The sequence below is a fragment of the Pomacea canaliculata genome, linkage group LG10, assembly GCF_003073045.1.
Source record: "Pomacea canaliculata isolate SZHN2017 linkage group LG10, ASM307304v1, whole genome shotgun sequence".
NCBI classification, from domain to species: domain Eukaryota; kingdom Metazoa; phylum Mollusca; class Gastropoda; order Architaenioglossa; family Ampullariidae; genus Pomacea; species Pomacea canaliculata.
The window spans coordinates 12,277,366-12,296,743 of record NC_037599.1 but is presented as its reverse complement, the minus strand read 5'-3'; the positions used below and the strand labels follow the sequence as shown (position 1 = coordinate 12,296,743).

The window sequence follows — 19,378 nt, the reverse complement described above, 5'->3', positions numbered from 1 at the left end:
ACGTGAGTTCGGCACCTCTTGTTTTCACAGATAATTACCTATCGCAATCGTCACAGACTTTTTCTAAAAGAATCCATGTCTCTTTATTGGTTAAATAGACTTTCCTAGGCGACAGGCCGACGTTGAATTTTATTTTGTTTTTTATTCCTCTTATCTTCCCATGATCACGCAAAACCATTTTTACTGTCCTAAGGGAGAGCATGCAGGAGTCAGATTATCTCCCTTAACATGCTTTGCTCAAGGTGCGATCTGTGACACTGGATAATGCCTACAAGAAAAAGAATGTCCAGAAATGCTTGATGGATTCAGCTTAATTGTGATCTCATTGTTTTGAGTCCCAATCGGTAAAAATTTCACTAAGAAATTTGATAAGGCTATGTTGATATTCTCTTGTTTCCGTTTCACCACGTGGGGTCTTTGTTAGTATCATTGTATGTATGATTATGCTAACACTGGTTCATCATGCACTGTTCACAAATTTACTTTATGTGGCCATTGCAGATATTTTGACCATTGTGTTTGCATAGTTCGTTATTAATAGAATCTTCGCTATCTTCAGTCGTAAATAAAACGATTTTTGGAATGTATCTGTGCTTGGATTTTTGGGTCTCGTTTTTTCAAGCGCACTTTTGCAGTGCCAAGGTATCATTAAAATTTTACAGCTGTTACTGCGAAGAAGTGGATTATCTTCTATTAGTTTTCGACTGCAAACCATGGATGAAAGTGAAAGTAATGCAGCATAGTACCAATTATTCAGTGGTTTAAGTCCTCAGTAAGATAATAAAGATCAAAGTGACATTTAATCACAAAGTTTATAACAAGACTATTAGCATCTTTATCATTTTTTAAAAATTAATAACTGTTTTTTTATTACAGGCTTAACACCATGGACATTGATGTTAGACTAGCCACAGCACGTGGTCAGCTTGGCCTTAAGCAAAGTGATGAACCTATCAGTTTGGTCACCCCTGGTGATGTCATCACATCTGATGCAGGCTTCATGCGAGGGCATGGAACTGCAATGGAAGAAGATCGCTTACAAGCCACTGTTGCTGGCATGGTGGAACGAGTCAACAAACTGATAAGTGTGCGACCATTAAAGTCACGTTACACCGGAGAAATTGGGGATGTTGTTGTTGGACGCATTCTGGAGTTAGGAACCAGGCGGTGGAAAGTTGATGTACGTGCCAAACTTGATGCAGTGCTCATGTTATCATCTGTAAATCTACCAGGTGGGGAGCTGAGGCGCAGGTCCGAGGAAGATGAGCGTATGATGCGGTCATACCTGCAAGAAGGAGATCTCATCAGTGCGGAAGTCCAGAATGTCATGTCAGATGGCACACTTTCGCTACACACTCGTAGTTTGAAATATGGGAAATTAGGACAAGGTGTTCTTGTACAGGTAAGACACTAATGTCCATGCCACTTTTAGAACCAAAAATGAGTGTGATTTCAAAAGCAAGCTGTTTACATAGCATCCACTTTATTAGTAGTACTTGCATGACCAAAGTTGTCATTTACATTACTCAGAAGATGGCGGAAATAAGAAAGGCTATAGCTAGAGCAGTCATGCATGATAACATAGTTTTAATCAAAATCAATTATGTTTGTGGTGTCTTGTACTCGTAAAAGAATTTTTGTCGTTTTTATGTTAACAAAGGGGTTGATGCCTGCTGTAAGATAAATTAATTTTTCTGTGATGTTGACAGAACACTTTGATAGTTATGGATTCTGATTTCGGTTCTGCACCTTTCTCTAGCTCATTGGCTCTGATGACGTCACATGTTTTGATGTTTCAAGGTACCACCATCGCTCATCAAGCGTCGGAAAACACACTTCCACACTTTACCATGTGGAGCTTCAATCATCCTAGGCAACAATGGCTACATCTGGTTAGCTCCTACAACAAGTGAGCCTGAAAACACAGGAGGGTACACTGTAAACCTTGCGCCAATAGCACACAGTGACCGGGAGGCAATAGCTCGACTCAGAAATTGTGTTCTTGCTCTAGTGGATCATTCATTGCTATTGTATGATACAAGTATTTTATATGCTTATGAAGAGTCATTAAGATTTGACTGCAAATCCATCTTAAAAGCTGAAAATGCTGCAGAAATTGCAGAACTGACTCAACAGAGGTTAGAGCAAGAAGGCTATCGTTGAAATCAACATAACCTCAATAGAATTAAAGACTAAGAAAATCACCAGTAATGCAGTACACGTTTGTTGGTCACATTTATCTGTAAATCTTTTTTTAAAGTTTTAAAAATAATGACAAGAATATACTGTATGAAGGATGTTTATAATATTGTCTGCTCTGACCAACTTCCCTCGTGCCTCAAAAAGTGTTAGAAAACCAGGTTTCAGGACCCATTTTCGCTGGTCCAGGAACAACAACAGTGTTGTGGGTTGGTGGTCAGATCTTTCCTTAAGCACTTTCAATTTCTCATATACTCATACAGGACATAATTTCTCATACAGGACTGCATGACGGCCTGTTTTAGTCTCGGTTGTTGTTTTTTTTGTAATTAAAAAAAAAATTTTTGTTTAAGCAAAGATCTCTGCCTATTTTATTCTAGCTCATTAGTGAATTCTTTAAAGAACCAGTACTCATTAGAATTTGCACTTTAAATGTATGTGTATTCATTATTTGTTATATTCACATAAAGCAAATGCTCAGACTATTTGACAGGTAGGTGTAACCTTAACTGTTGGAATAGGAAATAGCAAGGATAGCTACATTCTGTGCTTTCTGCAGTACCCTTTCACTTCAGCTTATTTAAATATTAACACTTGTCAATCCTTTCAATAATTTTATTATAATAAATCATTTGTCACTTTTACATGCCTTAGTTATGTGGTGTAAATTTGTATGCATGCAAAATGTTGGTAATGTGTTGCTTATAAGATGCACACATTCACATTCTTGCTGAAATATTCCAGGTCGGTCCTCTTGTTTAGTGCCAGTACCCGTAATACAATTTTGTACTAATTTGTATGAATTTTGTTCATTACTTGAAGCTGCAAAGAAGTTACCCTTGATAAATCTGATCATTCTCAGATTATCCTTTTGGAAGTCACTGAAACACTAGCAATTCCTAAAACCTCATTCTCATTTCACTGATGCTGACCAAGATACCTAAATGTTCAGGGCAGAATGTTTTATATTTTTATGTTATTGTCACATACAGCAATAACCTAACCATAAAATTCCAGTTTTAAATGAGAAAATTCTTTAAATACTCATGCATGTTGTGCAAAGTATGAAATTTATATTAAATGTTTAGGCAAACAGACATCAACATCCACTTGGTCTGGGGTTATCAAAATCTTTGATTTTAAATGTGGAGTGTAACCTTGTGGAAAGTTTTGACAGTTACTTGGGAGAACAAAATAAAACAGAGATATTGCTTCAAAAAGTTTATTAGTTTGCTCAGACTAAATAAAACTGTAAATATTGGTTACATTTTAAACATGTATGTATAAAATTGGGGTGAAAAAAAATCCCAAATCTAATGTCCCTTGAAAACCACGTAACTGCAATCATTTACTACATTCAATATTAAACAGAAATGCTGGACACACCCAATTTCACTACTTGAAAGAGCAAAAAACATTCTCAAAGTGTGTGACAGTGAAGAAAAAGGCCCTCACACTGTCAGTCTCAGACTGCAGAAGCAACAGCCCCATCTAGATCTAAGGGGAAAGGGTATTTGGGTAATATTTGCAGGTCACAGATACTTGCCAAAAACTTTCATTCATGAACGCCAGACTCCCGTGTTGCATCTAACACAAGATTCATATAGTGTACAGCTATGCAAGTTACAAATTCAGCTAACATTACACTGCAATTTTTTAACGAGGGGTTTGATAACCGAGAATACAGGCTTATAAAAAACGGAGTTAATTATTAAATGAAGATTAAGGTCATCCAGCCTGCATGTCCCTATGCCCATGGTATCTGTAAATCTCCCAGGTGGGGAGCTGAAGAAGATGAGTATATGATTAAATCACATCTGCAAGAAGGTGATCTTGTCAGCGCAGAGGCCCAAAATGTTGTCAGATGGCACACTTTCTCTACACACTTATAGCTTGAAATATGGGAAATTAGGAGAAGGCATTCTTGTACAGGGGAATTAGAGTTTGAAACTGGCATAGATACTGCACACAATGCTTCATAATATACTAATCCTTAAACAATGGTCTGGGTTGATTATCTTTAAGATAGTGTTACATGATCAGTTACATTAAAAATTAAACTAGAGTCAACACTGTTCCTACAAATATTCTCTCTCTAGTTCAACATAATCATAAAGGTGAGCACACACCCAGACTATCCCAGAAAGACTACATAATTTACTTGTAATGACCGTCTCCTTCATACACCAAACAGCATGGAAATTGTTCAATTCAGAAGCTGATTCTTTAACAGCACAGGTACTGATACCATATTTGAACCCAGTGCTTAAGTTCTCTCACATATGTTTATGAAATCAGCCATCTCTCTTAAGAGTCACAAAAAATATGTACCTATAACACTAGTCTGTCATAAACTCATGCCTTTCTCATTAACATGATTTTGAAATTAAATGTTTAATGTCTGCCCCAAGTAAAAGGATTGTGATCAACTGCATGAAAAATGGCCAGCCTTTTAACAATCCTCCTCGGAAGAGACAATCGCACTGTCACATGTATCAAAATTCCCCACTCCGCTGCCAACTCAGTGACACAAGCAAGAAAACCCTGACATTTGCAATGCTAGAAGAAAAGTACCCACAAAAAGCATGGATATGACTTACACAGATGGGTGAGTGATGGATGCTATCCCAAATGTTATATTTTACATCCAGCACCCTCATGGATAGTTGCTGATGATAGACACACCAACAGGCTCTCAATGCACCAACGATAGAGCTTAAGTTCAAGCCCTGGTCTCGTATGCAGGAAGCCCAGATTGGACTATCGTTGTGATTGTGAAAATTCCGAAGCAGAGACCTCTATTGCAGTGCTATATCATACAGTAGCACCTGCATCAGAATTTTCATGTTATTTTGACAATAGTCCAATCATGGCTTTCTGCATAGGAGGCCTGATCTGTGTAGTGAACAGCATAAGTACCAAAGGAAGATCAGATCCACATGTGTTCATGACAGATGCTCTGTGCTCCAAGCTGCTAGCAATAACCAGCTACCCTAGCTGATAGTAGCAATGAACAATATTAATTGCCTGAAAACAGCATTGCAGTGGATACCTTCACACTGTGGTATTACAAACAATGAGCAGGTCAACAGAAAATACAAAACTTAGGGCTGAAGATGAGCAGGATAAAAACAATGTCTAACTGAGATGAAGAAAATCATCAAGGCTTGACACAGACAGTCATGCCCACCAAACAGCTACAACCATATAATTGATGATTTTCTGCCTCAATATGGTACAACAGACTAAAGTTTCCCCTTTTACCAGAAGCTACATCTGGTGTCAGCTCCAAAGTTCTCCTGAGGTGATTCACTGCTCCAGGAATAGAGGGCAGAGGTCTGGCTGTTGCAGATGCCCCTCGGTACCAAGCTGTATGAACTTTTGGATGCTTTGCAGATGACTGTCAGTTTCATTTCGAGAGCTGGCCTCCAAGTGTAACAAAAATAGGCAAATGAGAACAGCAACAATAAAAATGGTCAGAGTAAACCTTGTTTTTGGGCAAGTGTATATGTTATGCAAACATGGCTGCCAAAATCACATCAATCAAACAGCACAGGTATGGTATGATTGAAAATAGTTGTACATTACCATTCTCTGATGAATGCAGCAAAAATGGCCCCTAGCCTATGTCAGGCATTGGGGAGTAGATGCCTACATGTATGTTTCTGAAAAAGGCTGATATTTGTGTGAAAATAGGATAATACTCAAAGAAACATTTTGATCAAATAAAGACTACTATAGAAACTTTGATATGCTTATGATGGACATCTTTGTAATGATGGATGTGCAATGCTGAAATTCCAAGTCCTACCTACAATGACACAAGACAAATTCATCTTGACAGGCAATGAAAACAAGATTAAAAAAAAAAAACAAAGGTTATACAGATAATACAGAGACCTAAAAAAAACCTATACTTTCCTAAACACCATTACAGAAAAATATGTATAAGCATTAAAAAACTGATGATAAGATGAATGAATAAACGATGTGTGTCACTGTATCACCAGACATGAAAACAACCATGAGTAATCATTCATTTCAGCAAATGAAAATTATTTTTATCAGAAACCACATATAAAAACAATTAAAAACTGTACCAGAAGGCAGTACATGCAACAAAGCCAGGAACTAACAAACCATTAGACATGCAGATATTAAATAGTAAGTACAAAACATTGTCTCAATAGATACCCATACAGATATGCAAGAACTGTTCTCATTACGTATCTGGTGATTAGGAATGGGAAAAAAATAGTTTGTAATAACCTTACATGCTTCATAAAGTGTGTTCAAGACTGGAACAGGTGAAAATACTGTTGTTTCCCTGATTAAAAGACCATCTAATAAGGCCAATAGTCTGGGTATGATTAATAACGTAAATTCCATGGAAACATAAACGAGCATGAAAAGTAACTAATTTTATTTCATAAAAACAAACAACTCCTAATGATCATTGCTTTGGTTAAAAGTTGAAGAAAAGTTTGGAAACTTAAAGAAAAAAAGGCTTCTTTTCAGAAATGCTCTTCAAAGATGCCATCAGGTAAAAATGAAAAACATCTAATGGACTAGACATCATTTATATAACATTCTTCTATAATGGGTAGTATCTCTGAACAATGCTGTATCGATGAAGTCAAGACAGTACCTCAAAAATACTGTAATTGTTAGCAACCTTGTAAGTCAAGCCACTGCAGTGGAATTTTATGGATACTATCAATATTGATTAAAAGGCAAAAACAGCACATAAAGTGATAACAACACCTGAGAAAAAGGCATCACTACCAATCTACCCAGATCACAGATTACAGCAGCAAAACACAAATGGCAATTCTGAAAGACTCTATTGCGGCAGTCAACATTAATCCAGGACTCACAGCCAATCTTTTGAAAGGAAACAACATGTATGTGCACTCAAACTACTTGCATTACCTAACAAACCTACTCAATAACCTCTTCTTACTTCATCATTTTGTCTGTTATGAGCATGAAGTGACTCTACTTTCTTAGAAAGCCTTGATTATGTATCCCTTCAAATCTTTGGTCAAAGCCCTCAAGTTTGCAACATTTTGCACTGTCAATTCTATAAAAAATGCAGTTGTGGTCTACATGTACAGGGTCAACTGAACTACAAGATTTTACAGCCAAGCATGGAATGATGCACTCTGGGACAACAAATGGAATGATATTCAAATGCTAGGACCAATAAAGCAGGAATCACCAGTAAATAAATGCACATGATTCACATGTAATAACGAGGTCTTTGGATTCTTCACAATGGTAGTAAGAAACACTAAACTGCACCCAGAACTGTGGAAAGAAGCTATGGAAAAAACACATGTACTATAAGTTTACCTGTATATAAACTTTGCTGTGTTGATGGGAACACCAGTTTGCTATTAGTTGCCTCGTATTTTTTAGCACCTCAGAACATTCTGGAAACAACTCCATAAAATCTTATCATAATCTGTAAAGCTCTGAAAACCATGTATTTTACAAAAGAACTAATTTTTAATGTCAAGTTAAGCCTGCTATTGAGAACTTGCATATGCATTATCAAGCGTATAGTTTTCATTTAATACTGATCACCCTTCACCTGAGTAACTGTAATAATGGCTGCTACCACTGGTAGTTGGTGACTAACATTTATCTTCTCCAGTCTAAATGAATACTGGAGATTAGAGCGTTACTGATGATAAAGCTATAACAATTCATCTTCCTTAACAGGATGCTGTGGTAAGCAGAAGTATAACTTCTCTTTCTCTTAATCTTCAGAAAGTAACCCGAAGCAAAGAATATCAATGCTAATGATGACAAGCAAAATTTAAACCACTATTATGTAAAATACTCACAAATTTAGAGAGTCAAAAATGATTCATGAATACTCTCTTAACTAATACACATGAAGATCAGGAATGACAGCATATCTATTTCCTAACACACAGACAGGAAGAAAGAAAGTACAGGAGGTCCTCGGGTTACGTCAGTCCCAAGTTATGATGTTTCGTGGTTACGACACATCTCCCATATATGTGTTTTTTGATAATTACTGAGTTAGGATAGGTGTTAGGATAGGATAAGTGCTTACAGTATTTATTTATGTACAGTATGTACGTATGTTCCGACTTACAGTGAAAATCGGTTTATGAAGTGACGAAGGAGCGGAACAATGTCGTAAGTCAAGGACCCCCTGTACTGCATTATGAAAGTGTGTGTATAACCAATCACACCTTAGATTTATAGTAAATACAAAAACAACACCCGATTCATTCAATTTACTACTACAGTTAACAAAAATGACAAGCTGAAAAGCATCTCAAGACAGCTACTAAAAAAGCATGGTCACTGAGAAGTAGGTGATTTTGAATACATCCAAGTACCTGTTTTGCTGTCTAAAACAATATAAAACCAAAACAGTTTTTAGTGTAGTACCAAATGCACAGGTACTGCAAAGGAATAGAATATTTGTATGATTTAAATAATCTTTTCATGATTTCGTTGGAGGTTACTGAACAGGGCCTTTTGTGTTCAATACAGAAAACATTGCCAACACTATGCATCAGTCACTGCTAATAATGGCATTGAAAATTTGAAGATAATTCTTTGGCAGGCCTTCATTTTGTTTACGTTGCACTCATACACTGACATTACACTTTAGTACAAAACTAAGTCTTTATTCGCTGTCCGGTGCTTAATATGTATAGATAGGCAAGCAAACTCTATATTTGCAGTCAATAACTAATCTCCCCGGCCTCAAAAAAAAAAAAAAAAAAAAAAAGAAAAAAAAGAAAGAAAGAAAGAAAAAGTGGGCAGAGACACTATGATAAGAAAACTGATTAGGGTCACTCCTCAGCTTTTATCTTTTTTCCTTTTCAAAACACTTTAGTGTAAGGTGATAATGATTGTAACGAAAAGCAACTGCTCAAATCTCATCTCTTAAGAAATATCTGCATTTTAGTACTTGGTATGCAATGTGCTAAGGAAGTTCAAATCCTAACACATTTTGCTCTGATCTCTGACACAGTTCTTAAAAAATGCACAGGATGTTGCATGGAGACTAGGCTGTCAAATTGACTTTGGATGGGCGGTCCGCAGTCTCAATGCGCTCCAGATCATAAAGTACTTCCATGATACAGCCATCACTCCAGGCCTGTGCCCTGCAGCTGTCTGCACAGTACTGAAAGCAGAAAGAACATAATCTCAAACACTATTTTATTTTTGCAATTCTAATATTATAAACATGTGTCCAAAATGACACTATTACCCTATTTTATGACTTAATACACATTTCAAGCGGACACAATTTTCAAACATAATGTGTGATATTAAGAATCTGACCCTAACCCTAACCCTGAAAGAGTAGTAATATCTGAACCATAATTTATCGAAACTGATTAAAAACATGTATAATTTTAAGGCTGAAAATTATGGTTAAAGTGTGGAAGTATATTACACACTGGTCATTAATGAGGCAAATACGACAATTTTCACTTCTGTTGAACAAACAGGTAGTAAGAAAATGTGCTCTCCTTGTTTAGAATTGCAATCAAAAGTAGAAGCTTACTGATCCATTTGTGTTGGTAAGTTCAGGCAAAGATTTCCATGGAGACTGCATAAGTGCTTGGTAATGGTTGCAAAGAACAGCATCAACAAACTCAGCGGTGTCTTTCAGTATCCCAGGAATTGACTTATCCAACTTAGAGGCATAGTAGAGCTTAGCTCGCAGGAAATAAGCCATAGGCCAAACCCATTCCTGATTTTTAAAAAAGTGACAGAAGGGGCAGGAAGCATAAGAATGTCATTGATAGTCATCATATACAACAGTCATATTTAATTTGAAAACTTGAAATAAGCAATATCATGGAAAAAAAACCCAGATCAGACCAAAAAAAGACTTAGGTAAAAATGTTTATATTTGAAGGCTAGCATCTTGTGAATGGAACACTTTTTGAATCAGTCATCCCTTGACCGGCACCTATTGTTGGGGGAGCACATGGATAGATGCGACAGCTGACAGGGCCAGCCACTCTTATTTTAGAGTTTTTCTTTGATAGCAGGTCTTAGACAGTGGTTTCCAAAGTGTGGTCCGGACAAGTGGTCCGCCTGGTTCACAGTCTTTGATGTTTGTAAAACATGTCATCTTACTTTTCTTTGGCGCCGAGTTGATTTTTAGCATTGGTGGTCCAACTTTTTATTTCCTGGGGTCCAAGGTGCATTAGAAGATAGTGTTCAACAAGGTGTCATGCCAAAGAAGACCAGCTTACGTCGCTTAATTGTTGAAAGTAGAGGTTCCTGGTTTCATACAAGTGTGACAATCTTGTTTTGTACAAAGTCGTTGGTTCTGTGTTCTTTGTATGAGATACAGAGCAGTCTCCTCAGGCATTTGTTCTCGAATGCCTGGATTCTCCAATCTGTTTCTGTGAGCAGAGTCTACGTGTCACATCCGTAGAGCAGGATCAGCACCACTAGGGATTTGTACAGTTTGAACTTGGTAGGGTAGTAAACCTTATCTTATGGTACCAGATCGTATCTAGTTTAGCCATTGCACTGCTGCTGTTGTGATTCTGATCTGGTGTGGAGCCGCCATCCTTGAAGAGTGTGGCTCCCAAGTATTTGAAGCTGATTACCTTTTCCAGCTGTTTCTTCTTCTTCTTGTTCTTAATCACCCTCAGTGGAGCATAGTGCTGCAACTACACCACACCGTCAGACCCGGTTCTGGGCGTCCTTTTCCAGTTGGGACCATGTCATGCCAGCTGCCTCCACCTCACTGTGGACCTCCATGTCTGTCTGGGTCTCCCAACCCTGCGCCTCACCTGTGGTTACAGCCCAGAGCTTGTCTTGTTAATTTGACAACTCCGCCTGGAAACACCCCCCAGGTAACTTGCCGGTCCCAAGTCCAGGTGAATAAAGAGGGTTGGGCATGGGGCGCAACCCCACCTTGTAAAAAACTCCTGCTACCAGAAACCGCAAATACTTCCAGCTGTACCTCGTTCATATAGATCTCCGCTTTGCCACTGCCATTGATCATAACTTTGGTCTTTTCAGTCTCCATTCCAAATGCATCTGGTCTGTCAGTCTCTTAGTGAGGTATTGCAATTCTTTGTTAGTGCCCGCTAACAGATCTATATTGTCTGCAAAGCGTAGGTTACAGATCGGTCTTCCACCAATGGAAATGCAAGTATGATGGTTGTGGAGAGCATCGAGCATTATGTTCTTTAAAAAGATATTAAACAGCACTGGAGATAGTGGACATCCTTGACCTGTGCCTACTGTGGCGCAGAAGTAAGCTCCTATTTGGTTATTCAACATTACTGTACTCATTGACCTATTGTATAGCACTTCGATGACTGGAACAAGGCCTTCTTTGTGGTTGAATTTCTGCACCACATGCCCTACACAGCCCCTCATACAAGACTCTGTTAAATACCTTTTTAAAGTCAATGAAGTTGTGGTAGAGGTTCCACTGATGATAAAAAAGCTTTTCTACAAGGATACGACAGTTGAAGATTTGCTCAACTGTGTATGGTAGTCATTCTACATGGTCTGATTGAATCATATTTTGAGAATCAACAATCTAAAGTCAATCATTAAGGACAGATATCACACAAGATAAACCTTTAAGCTCTAAACCTCCCAAACTTGTCTTCAAATGCAAACTTGATCAGTAATCATACAGATTGTTCAATCAAGAATAATTAAACACCCATTCTAGATTTCCATCTTATGAACTTATAATATGATGATAGGCTAATCGTCAAGAAAATTTCTTGAAAACAAAAAAAAAAAAAAACAATCTTTAGAAAAATAGAGCTATACATTGAATGGATATATTATACCTCCAATGATGTTACAAATTCTGTCAGAGCTGAAAATACAAATCCAATATAGTTCCCTTATGGAAAGTTAAAAACAAAAAATCATTACCAGACAGATGTTACAAAAGGCGATCAACAGATTAAGCAGAAAGACCTCTGCTTCATTTTCAAAGCAAACTAAAATGGTGAGCGAATATCAAGCTGACACCAGTAGCTGTGGAATCACAGCCTGTAAGCTAACTATGGAATGATATCAAAGTCTAGACCTACCGGTCCATTGTGGTAGTTGAAGCCATGTGCAACACGAGGATCACATGAGTCGTTGGAGTTGACGTAGTCACCATTATAGGCCCAGTCTCTGCAAAATTTAAGAGGTTGGCCAGACAGTCCCTTAGGATATACACACAGTTCACACTATCCCTTCCCTTCCCTGGGTGGTCCGGTGGTGCAATGGTTAGCCTGTCACCAATACAGTAAAGGTGGGCTGTCCTGGGTTCAGCTCAGGCACGCTGTTCTTTCTCTGCATGTGGCATCTGTTCACAGAGCTTGCTGCTTACCGTGATATAGCCTTAGTTGCTGACTTGGCATAAAACACCAATCACCCCTACCTTTATTCAAATTCACCTCATAAAATTTAGTCCCTCAACCCTCTCTCTACCCTTCCTGCGTACTGCAATAAGTGTGCTTTGGCTTTTGTGAGACAAGACAGGCAATACAAATCCAAGCTGCTTCTTATCCATGGCAGGAACATGCACAGTGATACAATGGCTTGTAAGTGGGTTTCAGACTTATAACTTATAATAAGTAAATAATTAATCATGAATATTTCAAATAAATCTGTTACTTACGTTGGGTCAAGAGTTTTCAAACCAAGTGGCCCAAGAAGGATTTCCTGAACCTTTGTAAGGGCTGTCCAGGCATTGTGTGGATTGACCAGATCAGGTGCCTGGTTGACACAATAACATTATGAAAGAGATTGCTTGTTCATTGTTGTGACTTTTTTTCACAAATGCGCAGCAGTTGATTGTGCTTCATTACGACCTTTTGCATAAGTCATGTGTTTATAAAAAAATAAGATTATTGTAACCAAATGTCTGTGCTCTATTGTGATGTTTTTCAGAAATCATGCATAAAAAAAATACATTCGTGCATTTTAGGAGAGCCTCTTTGTCCACTATGGTACACACACTGGCATAGAACACATTATGCAAAATCAGAGAGTGAAAAGGCACATTTAAAAAAAAATGCATCAGCTACACAGACTAAGATCACCCTATTTATAATAAAAAGGTAACCAAACAAGATTTTCAATTTGCAGAATGATATTGTTTTAAGAATTTTTTCCTAACATTTAAATAAATAAACTTGAATATATTATTAACTTGACATAGAAGTAAATTTAGTGGGTTTAGTGTCTGAGTAGAGGCTGGAGTAGAAAAGAAAAATCTTAGATGATGACAGTACATGGTAACTTAGTAACCAAACAGTCATGAAAGTAACTGTTAGAATATGCCTTCCTAAAGTTATCTGTATCTTACAGTTTGTTTTTCTATTTTTTTTAAATGTATTGACCTGAAGTAGACATTTTGCTTAAAAAGGAGGTGATCACTTTGAGTGTGTGGTAGTAAGGTTCTAAGAATTTTAACAACCTACCACAACAAGAGTAACACAAAAGTTGGGACGTAGTTGGAAATTAGACCAGAATTGGGTGGCATTATAACAGTCTTTGTAAATGCCACGCCGCATGATCAACTCTGGGCAAGGCTCATTGGCAGGATTTGGTTCCTTGGCAATGTAAAAATCCTTTTCAAAGTTAGCTTGAATAGCCTCATACCAAGCCTTGAAGGTGATCTTCTTGTCCCTGAAGTCTGCAAAAAAAAAGAAGATAAAGTCAGTCAGTTGTCTACTTTTCATTCACACAATGCATACAGCTTTGAGGGAAGACACCATGATAATAGTAAAGATGTGGGTACTTTAAGAGAAGATGAAGGAAAGGAATATGAAGCATGTTGGCTTGTCTTTTAGCATTTTGCTTTCTCAAAGGGTTAAACAGTCAGCGTTGGTCAAGCATGGATACTGACGATATTAGACTCACAATAATAACTGTGGGTGCTAACATGTGTTCTTGAATGCATGGATTACCAGCTTAACTGTAGGCACATAATAGTGAGAGAAAAATATATATGTCAACTTGCTCATGTGTATAGAAAGGAACAATAAAAAACATGAACTTCTACTCTCTTCTTTGTTCAGTTGTGAAAATGGTGAGAAAGGCAAAAGCTGTACCTCCTGAAAGCATTATTAGTAACTGTACATGATAAAGTTAAAAAAAAAAATTAAACATTTATTTTCATTTATCTCCTTTCTTCTGCAGCTTGCTATGTAACTTAAGCACCTTTGTTAACAATCTGTACACCATCATATGGATATTGGCCACTCTTGTTCAACTGTGCCAACCAACGCAGTGCTGATGCACAAAGACCAATTAACTCCACAGCTGAACCATCCCTACACAGAAAAAAAGATTGAAAACGGCTTTATGCTGATGTATGCAGGGTTTTCAATTCAAATAAAACCTAACCTTAAAAGAATTTCATTAATTATATCTTTCATCTTTTGGTCACCTAAACTGAACAAAGTATATAAAAACAAATATACAAAAGCCCACCCCAGACACAGACACATCAAAATTCTCTCTCTGCAACTTTTTTGTTCTCTCTGCTTTCTTTCCCTTGTCTTTCTGCCCTCTTCTCTCCCCCAAGCTAACTTCTCTCTTACCCTTCCTACTCATGCATGCCCACTCACCTAGGTGTTGCAGGCTGACCATGGTTCCCAGCTTTAACAGAGCTCCCCACTTTATCCATCCAGGTACCAGCATTGTGAACATTCCCTCCATACACATATCCTTTGGGCCATATAACACCAACTTCCACATTGAAACCTGTTTATTAGTTAAGAAAATCGAGCTTAAGACAACTTCCTCTCTAAACAAATACTGTATCACTCAGAAGTGATGTTCTACCTTTCAACCATATGAGAAGTCTAAGACTTATCAACCATAAGACTTTTCCTGCACTTTTGCCACTCATCCATTAGGCCCTCCCATTTCTTTCTATGACTATGTGGCATATAACTTAGGGTTGGTAGTGGAACAATGTATTGAACTGTCTACCTAAATACAAGCCAGAGTTGCATCAATCAGACCTAAACCGCTTTTAAAAAAGATTAATGCAAACTTCAGTTGTTAACACAAGTTTATCAAAAAACTTTGTGGTACAGCTGACCAAGATATACACAACATATGAGATCTTTTTTGCAATATGCCTAGTGTTTAGTTCAGCACCAGATTAGGCCAACATTACTGTAGCATCCAGTTAAGAATTCATAAGGAGGATAAGAAGGTGGCTAAGTCTACATTACCAACCTAAATATTAAAAATATTCTTTCGCATTGAAATTTTGAAAGAAACTGTGCATTATGCTCTATATTAAAATTAAAATGCTTCTTTCAATAAATTAGGACCCGAATCAATCTCTAAAAGCATGTTTAATGTGTGTTTTGGATCACAAGATCCTGTACTGAACAGATTAGCAAATCAATTACCTTCATCTGTCATATGTTCATCCAGTTTAGGCCCTGCACCTCGTTCTCGGAATTTGATGCCTGATGCATGTCTGCTCAAGGCCTCCTGGATTACCTCATGCAGGGGTTGCTCCTGCACAAACATTGGGGACACCGTTTGCTGGAGTCATATAACAAAGGGGTTGCTAAAGCAGAAAGGTCTGTGTCACAAAGAAGCTGTCTTAATCAAGTCACACAAATCACACACATCAGCTACAGTCTTGCATTATGGAGGGTCCTCCATAGAACAGCAACTACAATTTTACAAGTCACAACATAAAACAAATTGTTCATGCACAGAAAAATATCAGAATACAAATTCTGAAATGGTTATCCTGGAAAAAAGTCTGAAACCTTGACTTAGAACTGCAGCAAATATAAAGTTTCATGTATGATAGGCAATGGATCAGGCTATGCTGGTCTTTTAAAAAAAATGCTACACTCCAATAAAACAGCGTGAAGTTTTTTGAGAGAGGTTGCTGAACAGTTTCTTCCACAAAATCTAGTTTGAAAAAAAAGGATTGACTATTTCAACAAACCTAGTAACCACAACAGTGAATAGGAATGTGAAGGAGGAGAAAACAAAAGTGAAAAAGACAGATTAAGCTATGTGCTGATGAATTTCATTATGCCTGGCAGGGAATTAAATCTGTGGTTTCTATTAATCAGAAAGAGGACTGTACCTGAAAAATCAGTCAAAGTTAATGGCACACAGGATCAGGACTTGCTGAATGTTTTGAACAATTTTTATGAACTTTTGAGAAAAATGATTTTTCTAGTAAGATAAGGGAACTTAGTCATTGGTTTCCAAAGATTTCATTACTTCTCAAGTCTGCATGATGGAATTGTGAAAGCAGGTAAAGGTAAACAAGTGTTCCTTCAGTCAGCACAGCAATCTTGAGCCACTTTTTAATCAGTGTATCAGTCATTCATTGAAAGTCTTATTTTTTGTTCCTTTTTATGCTGGTGCCATTTTTTGTCTATGACAGGAAAAGTTTGAAAAGAATTGTAAATATCTGTTCTAAGTTAATTGGTGTTAAGAAGGGGGTTTGGCTTATTTTACAATCATTAAACTATAAGAAAAGCTACCACCATTTTGTCCATACCAGATCATGCACTAGCAGGAGAATTTGTTTTACAGAGCTCAGAAAAATGTTCTACTATACCTATATGCAGAACAGGCATTTGAAATCCTTTGAACCTTCTGCTCAACTGCTTCACCTGCTGAACCGTAAATAAACTGTCGATTGTGTGAGCACGTGGGTGCATGATGTACGTGTGCTTTATGAAAAGTTTTAGATATATGATTGCATGCTTTTTTGTTTTGCTATGATGCACCATTAACCTTATCCTTGTTTTGTAACTACCACTTCTTTTTTTCTGTTTTTCATAACTGAACACACTTCCCCAGTTACAAGTACCCATCGGGATTAATAAAGCTGGTCATTCTGTCATAACTCACACGTTCTCCTGGTTTCAGAGGAGGTGAATCATCAACTGGGTACAGTCTACTGTACTGTCATGCAGAATTTTAATGCCATCTGGGGCCATGAGGATGTAATTCTGAATGGCCTGCAGCCACCACCACACAGAATCACGACAATTGTATCTGGCATTGACTCCTTCACTTAGCAAGTTGGGGATCAGCCCATGGCGCAGGGTTGCTGCATATACCAAAATCAGCATTCTGCAGAAACACAAGACAATCACAACACTGTGAAACTTTTTAAAAAAACCTATGCTTTTAATAAAAAAGAATCTCTCTGAACATTATCTCAGTATTTCTTGTCTATATATATATATGTGTGTGTGCAACAAAACTGTATGAACAATTCCAAATGACTGTGATAGAATGTTGATGCACAACTGTGCACAGCTGTAAGCACTGACCTGGCATCTTGGTATCGGCCTGTGACTAAAAGCATGCCACGCAATGATATGAAGGTGTCACGTCCCCAGTTGCGCCAAAAGTCAGCAGCAAAGTGAGGCAAGCCTGCCATGCAAGCAGAGCATTTATCAAGTACTGGCTTCTGACAAAGGCTCTTCACAGATTATTTTACACTGATTTGGCCAACATGCCACATTTGTGGGAATGGCAGTTGGAAATACTCTGATTAAGGTAGCCAAGTACTTAATGGTTCACCCAGGAATATTTTTTTCAGCTTGTAATCCTTACTTCCTATTGTATAGGTTATTCTAACAACATACAATTTTTAAACAAATTTTTAGAAATTTCATCATTGTCCTTTCACTGCCATCATGGTTTTAATGTCCGTACATAGACCGACCTGTCGACCTGTTCCCCAGTTACGACTACTGAGAGTTCTTGGGGGGGACCCTGGTTAGACATGCAGCTGAACAAGAGATATTTGCCCAACTCCTAGGCCTGTGTGAGTGAAAGGATAGACAGCTCCTGCAAATGATAGTACCATCACCTCCCCTAAAATTCACCTTCACTAGTTATTCTACCTGGGTGTGAACCTACCATTCAGGGATCTTGTCCTATCAAGAGACAAGTCTTAAGGGGTTGCCATGCCCAGAGTGAAATGGACCGAACAGCACAATTGCAATATGCCTTTACAGATGAATGCTTGCAACGTGCTATTGTTTGTCATTACGTATCAGAGCAAGACAGAAGTCATGTCTACTCACAGCACAATACAGTAGAAATGGACATATGACGTATCTTACCTCTGACCTATTACTATAAGTAGGCAAAACCAATCTGTTGCTGAAAAAAAAAAAAAAAAAAAAAAAAAAAAAAAAAAAAAAAATATGCCAGATATATCTGATAATCAAGACCTTAGTATGTGGCTGCCATTAAGTATAGTATTCCATAAATGTAAATATCTTCAGCTTCACTTATTTTGGGAAAGAGAGAACTGCCATAGGGGTACTCTAAACTGTTAACAATTCCATTATGCACCTATGAACAACCACACATAGCTCCATCTACTAATCACACAAGAATGTCCGAATTCAAAATGCTATATCCCTACTCTAAAATCATGGAATAGTTCACACATGAATACACCATCCTGCCTCTCCTGTTGACTAAATACTTGAAGTAAGCAACAAACATGTTGTATAAATAGCATAAAACATCAAATCTGACAACACGTTGTACCCAATGACTATAAGGGTCCTGTTAATGCATTCTTACATCTGTTCCACCATAGTGCGAGGACACACCCCACCCCAGTTTCTGAACTAATACACTTTGAAGCAACACAAGAGTAGCCTCAGAACGAGTCGCGCACAATAATCATCACCTCTCCATACATCTTTATCACATTCTTCGATCTCACGCGTAGTATGATATAAGTCATATAAGATTCAAATCAATTTCCACATTTCATAACTCTCAACACCCATATTATAACATGTTCTGAAGAACAACATAACCTCACTGCTTGCAAGTCGACCATGACTTGTCTGTACTTACCAGTCGGCAATCGCGTCTCTTCGTGGCTTGGCGCATAAGCCATACCACTTACTCGTGTAGATTTCTGCACGCACGCGCACATAGCACAGAACTGACAGAACCAAGAGGCTAACTCCGACCGTGCATCCTTCACAAAACCTGTCCACAAACACAAAAAATTGTTGCAGGTTCATCCCTTTAGTTAACACACTCACGTTACAGTAAGTTACTATTCAAGTTTGGACTGCCACGAAATATTACCAGCCACCCCTTTAAACCTCATTCACATGAGCCCAACAGTCCTTCTCAAGCGCTCGTT

At 37.8% G+C, this 19,378-nt stretch overlaps 2 protein-coding genes across 2 annotated transcripts in view; one reads left to right on the top strand and one right to left on the bottom strand.

Annotated features, from left to right (window-relative positions):
- Window positions 1-186: 186 nt before the first annotated feature.
- LOC112573497 (exosome complex component RRP4-like) lies at window positions 187-2,843 on the top strand. The gene is made up of 3 exons (XM_025253939.1): window positions 187-344; window positions 877-1,402; window positions 1,801-2,843. The coding sequence occupies exons 2-3, from the start codon at window positions 887-889 to the stop codon at window positions 2,161-2,163; spliced, it is 879 nt and encodes a 292-aa protein (XP_025109724.1). The 5' UTR covers window positions 187-344; window positions 877-886; the 3' UTR covers window positions 2,164-2,843.
- Window positions 2,844-3,405: 562 nt separating this feature from the next.
- The window catches only part of LOC112573491 (glycogen debranching enzyme-like), a gene marked incomplete in the record, with an annotated part of 46,316 nt that continues 30,343 nt past the window's right edge, over window positions 3,406-19,378 (bottom strand). The window contains 11 exon segments of the mRNA XM_025253929.1: window positions 3,406-9,376; window positions 9,764-9,952; window positions 12,285-12,372; window positions 12,863-12,960; window positions 13,668-13,882; window positions 14,410-14,522; window positions 14,820-14,955; window positions 15,618-15,729; window positions 17,098-17,156; window positions 17,159-17,322; window positions 17,526-17,628. Of these exon segments, the coding sequence (XP_025109714.1) occupies window positions 9,257-9,376; window positions 9,764-9,952; window positions 12,285-12,372; window positions 12,863-12,960; window positions 13,668-13,882; window positions 14,410-14,522; window positions 14,820-14,955; window positions 15,618-15,729; window positions 17,098-17,156; window positions 17,159-17,322; window positions 17,526-17,628 (1,397 nt within the window).

What these genes read in the sequence shown, in the direction of transcription:
- LOC112573497 (XM_025253939.1), top strand. Translation starts at nt 887, where the DNA reads ATGGACATTGATGTTAGACTAGCCACAGCACGTGGTCAGCTTGGCCTT. An exon ending in GACAAGGTGTTCTTGTACAG is followed by an intron (nt 1,403 to 1,800) that starts GTAAGACACTAA and finishes TGATGTTTCAAG; the next exon opens with GTACCACCATCGCTCATCAA.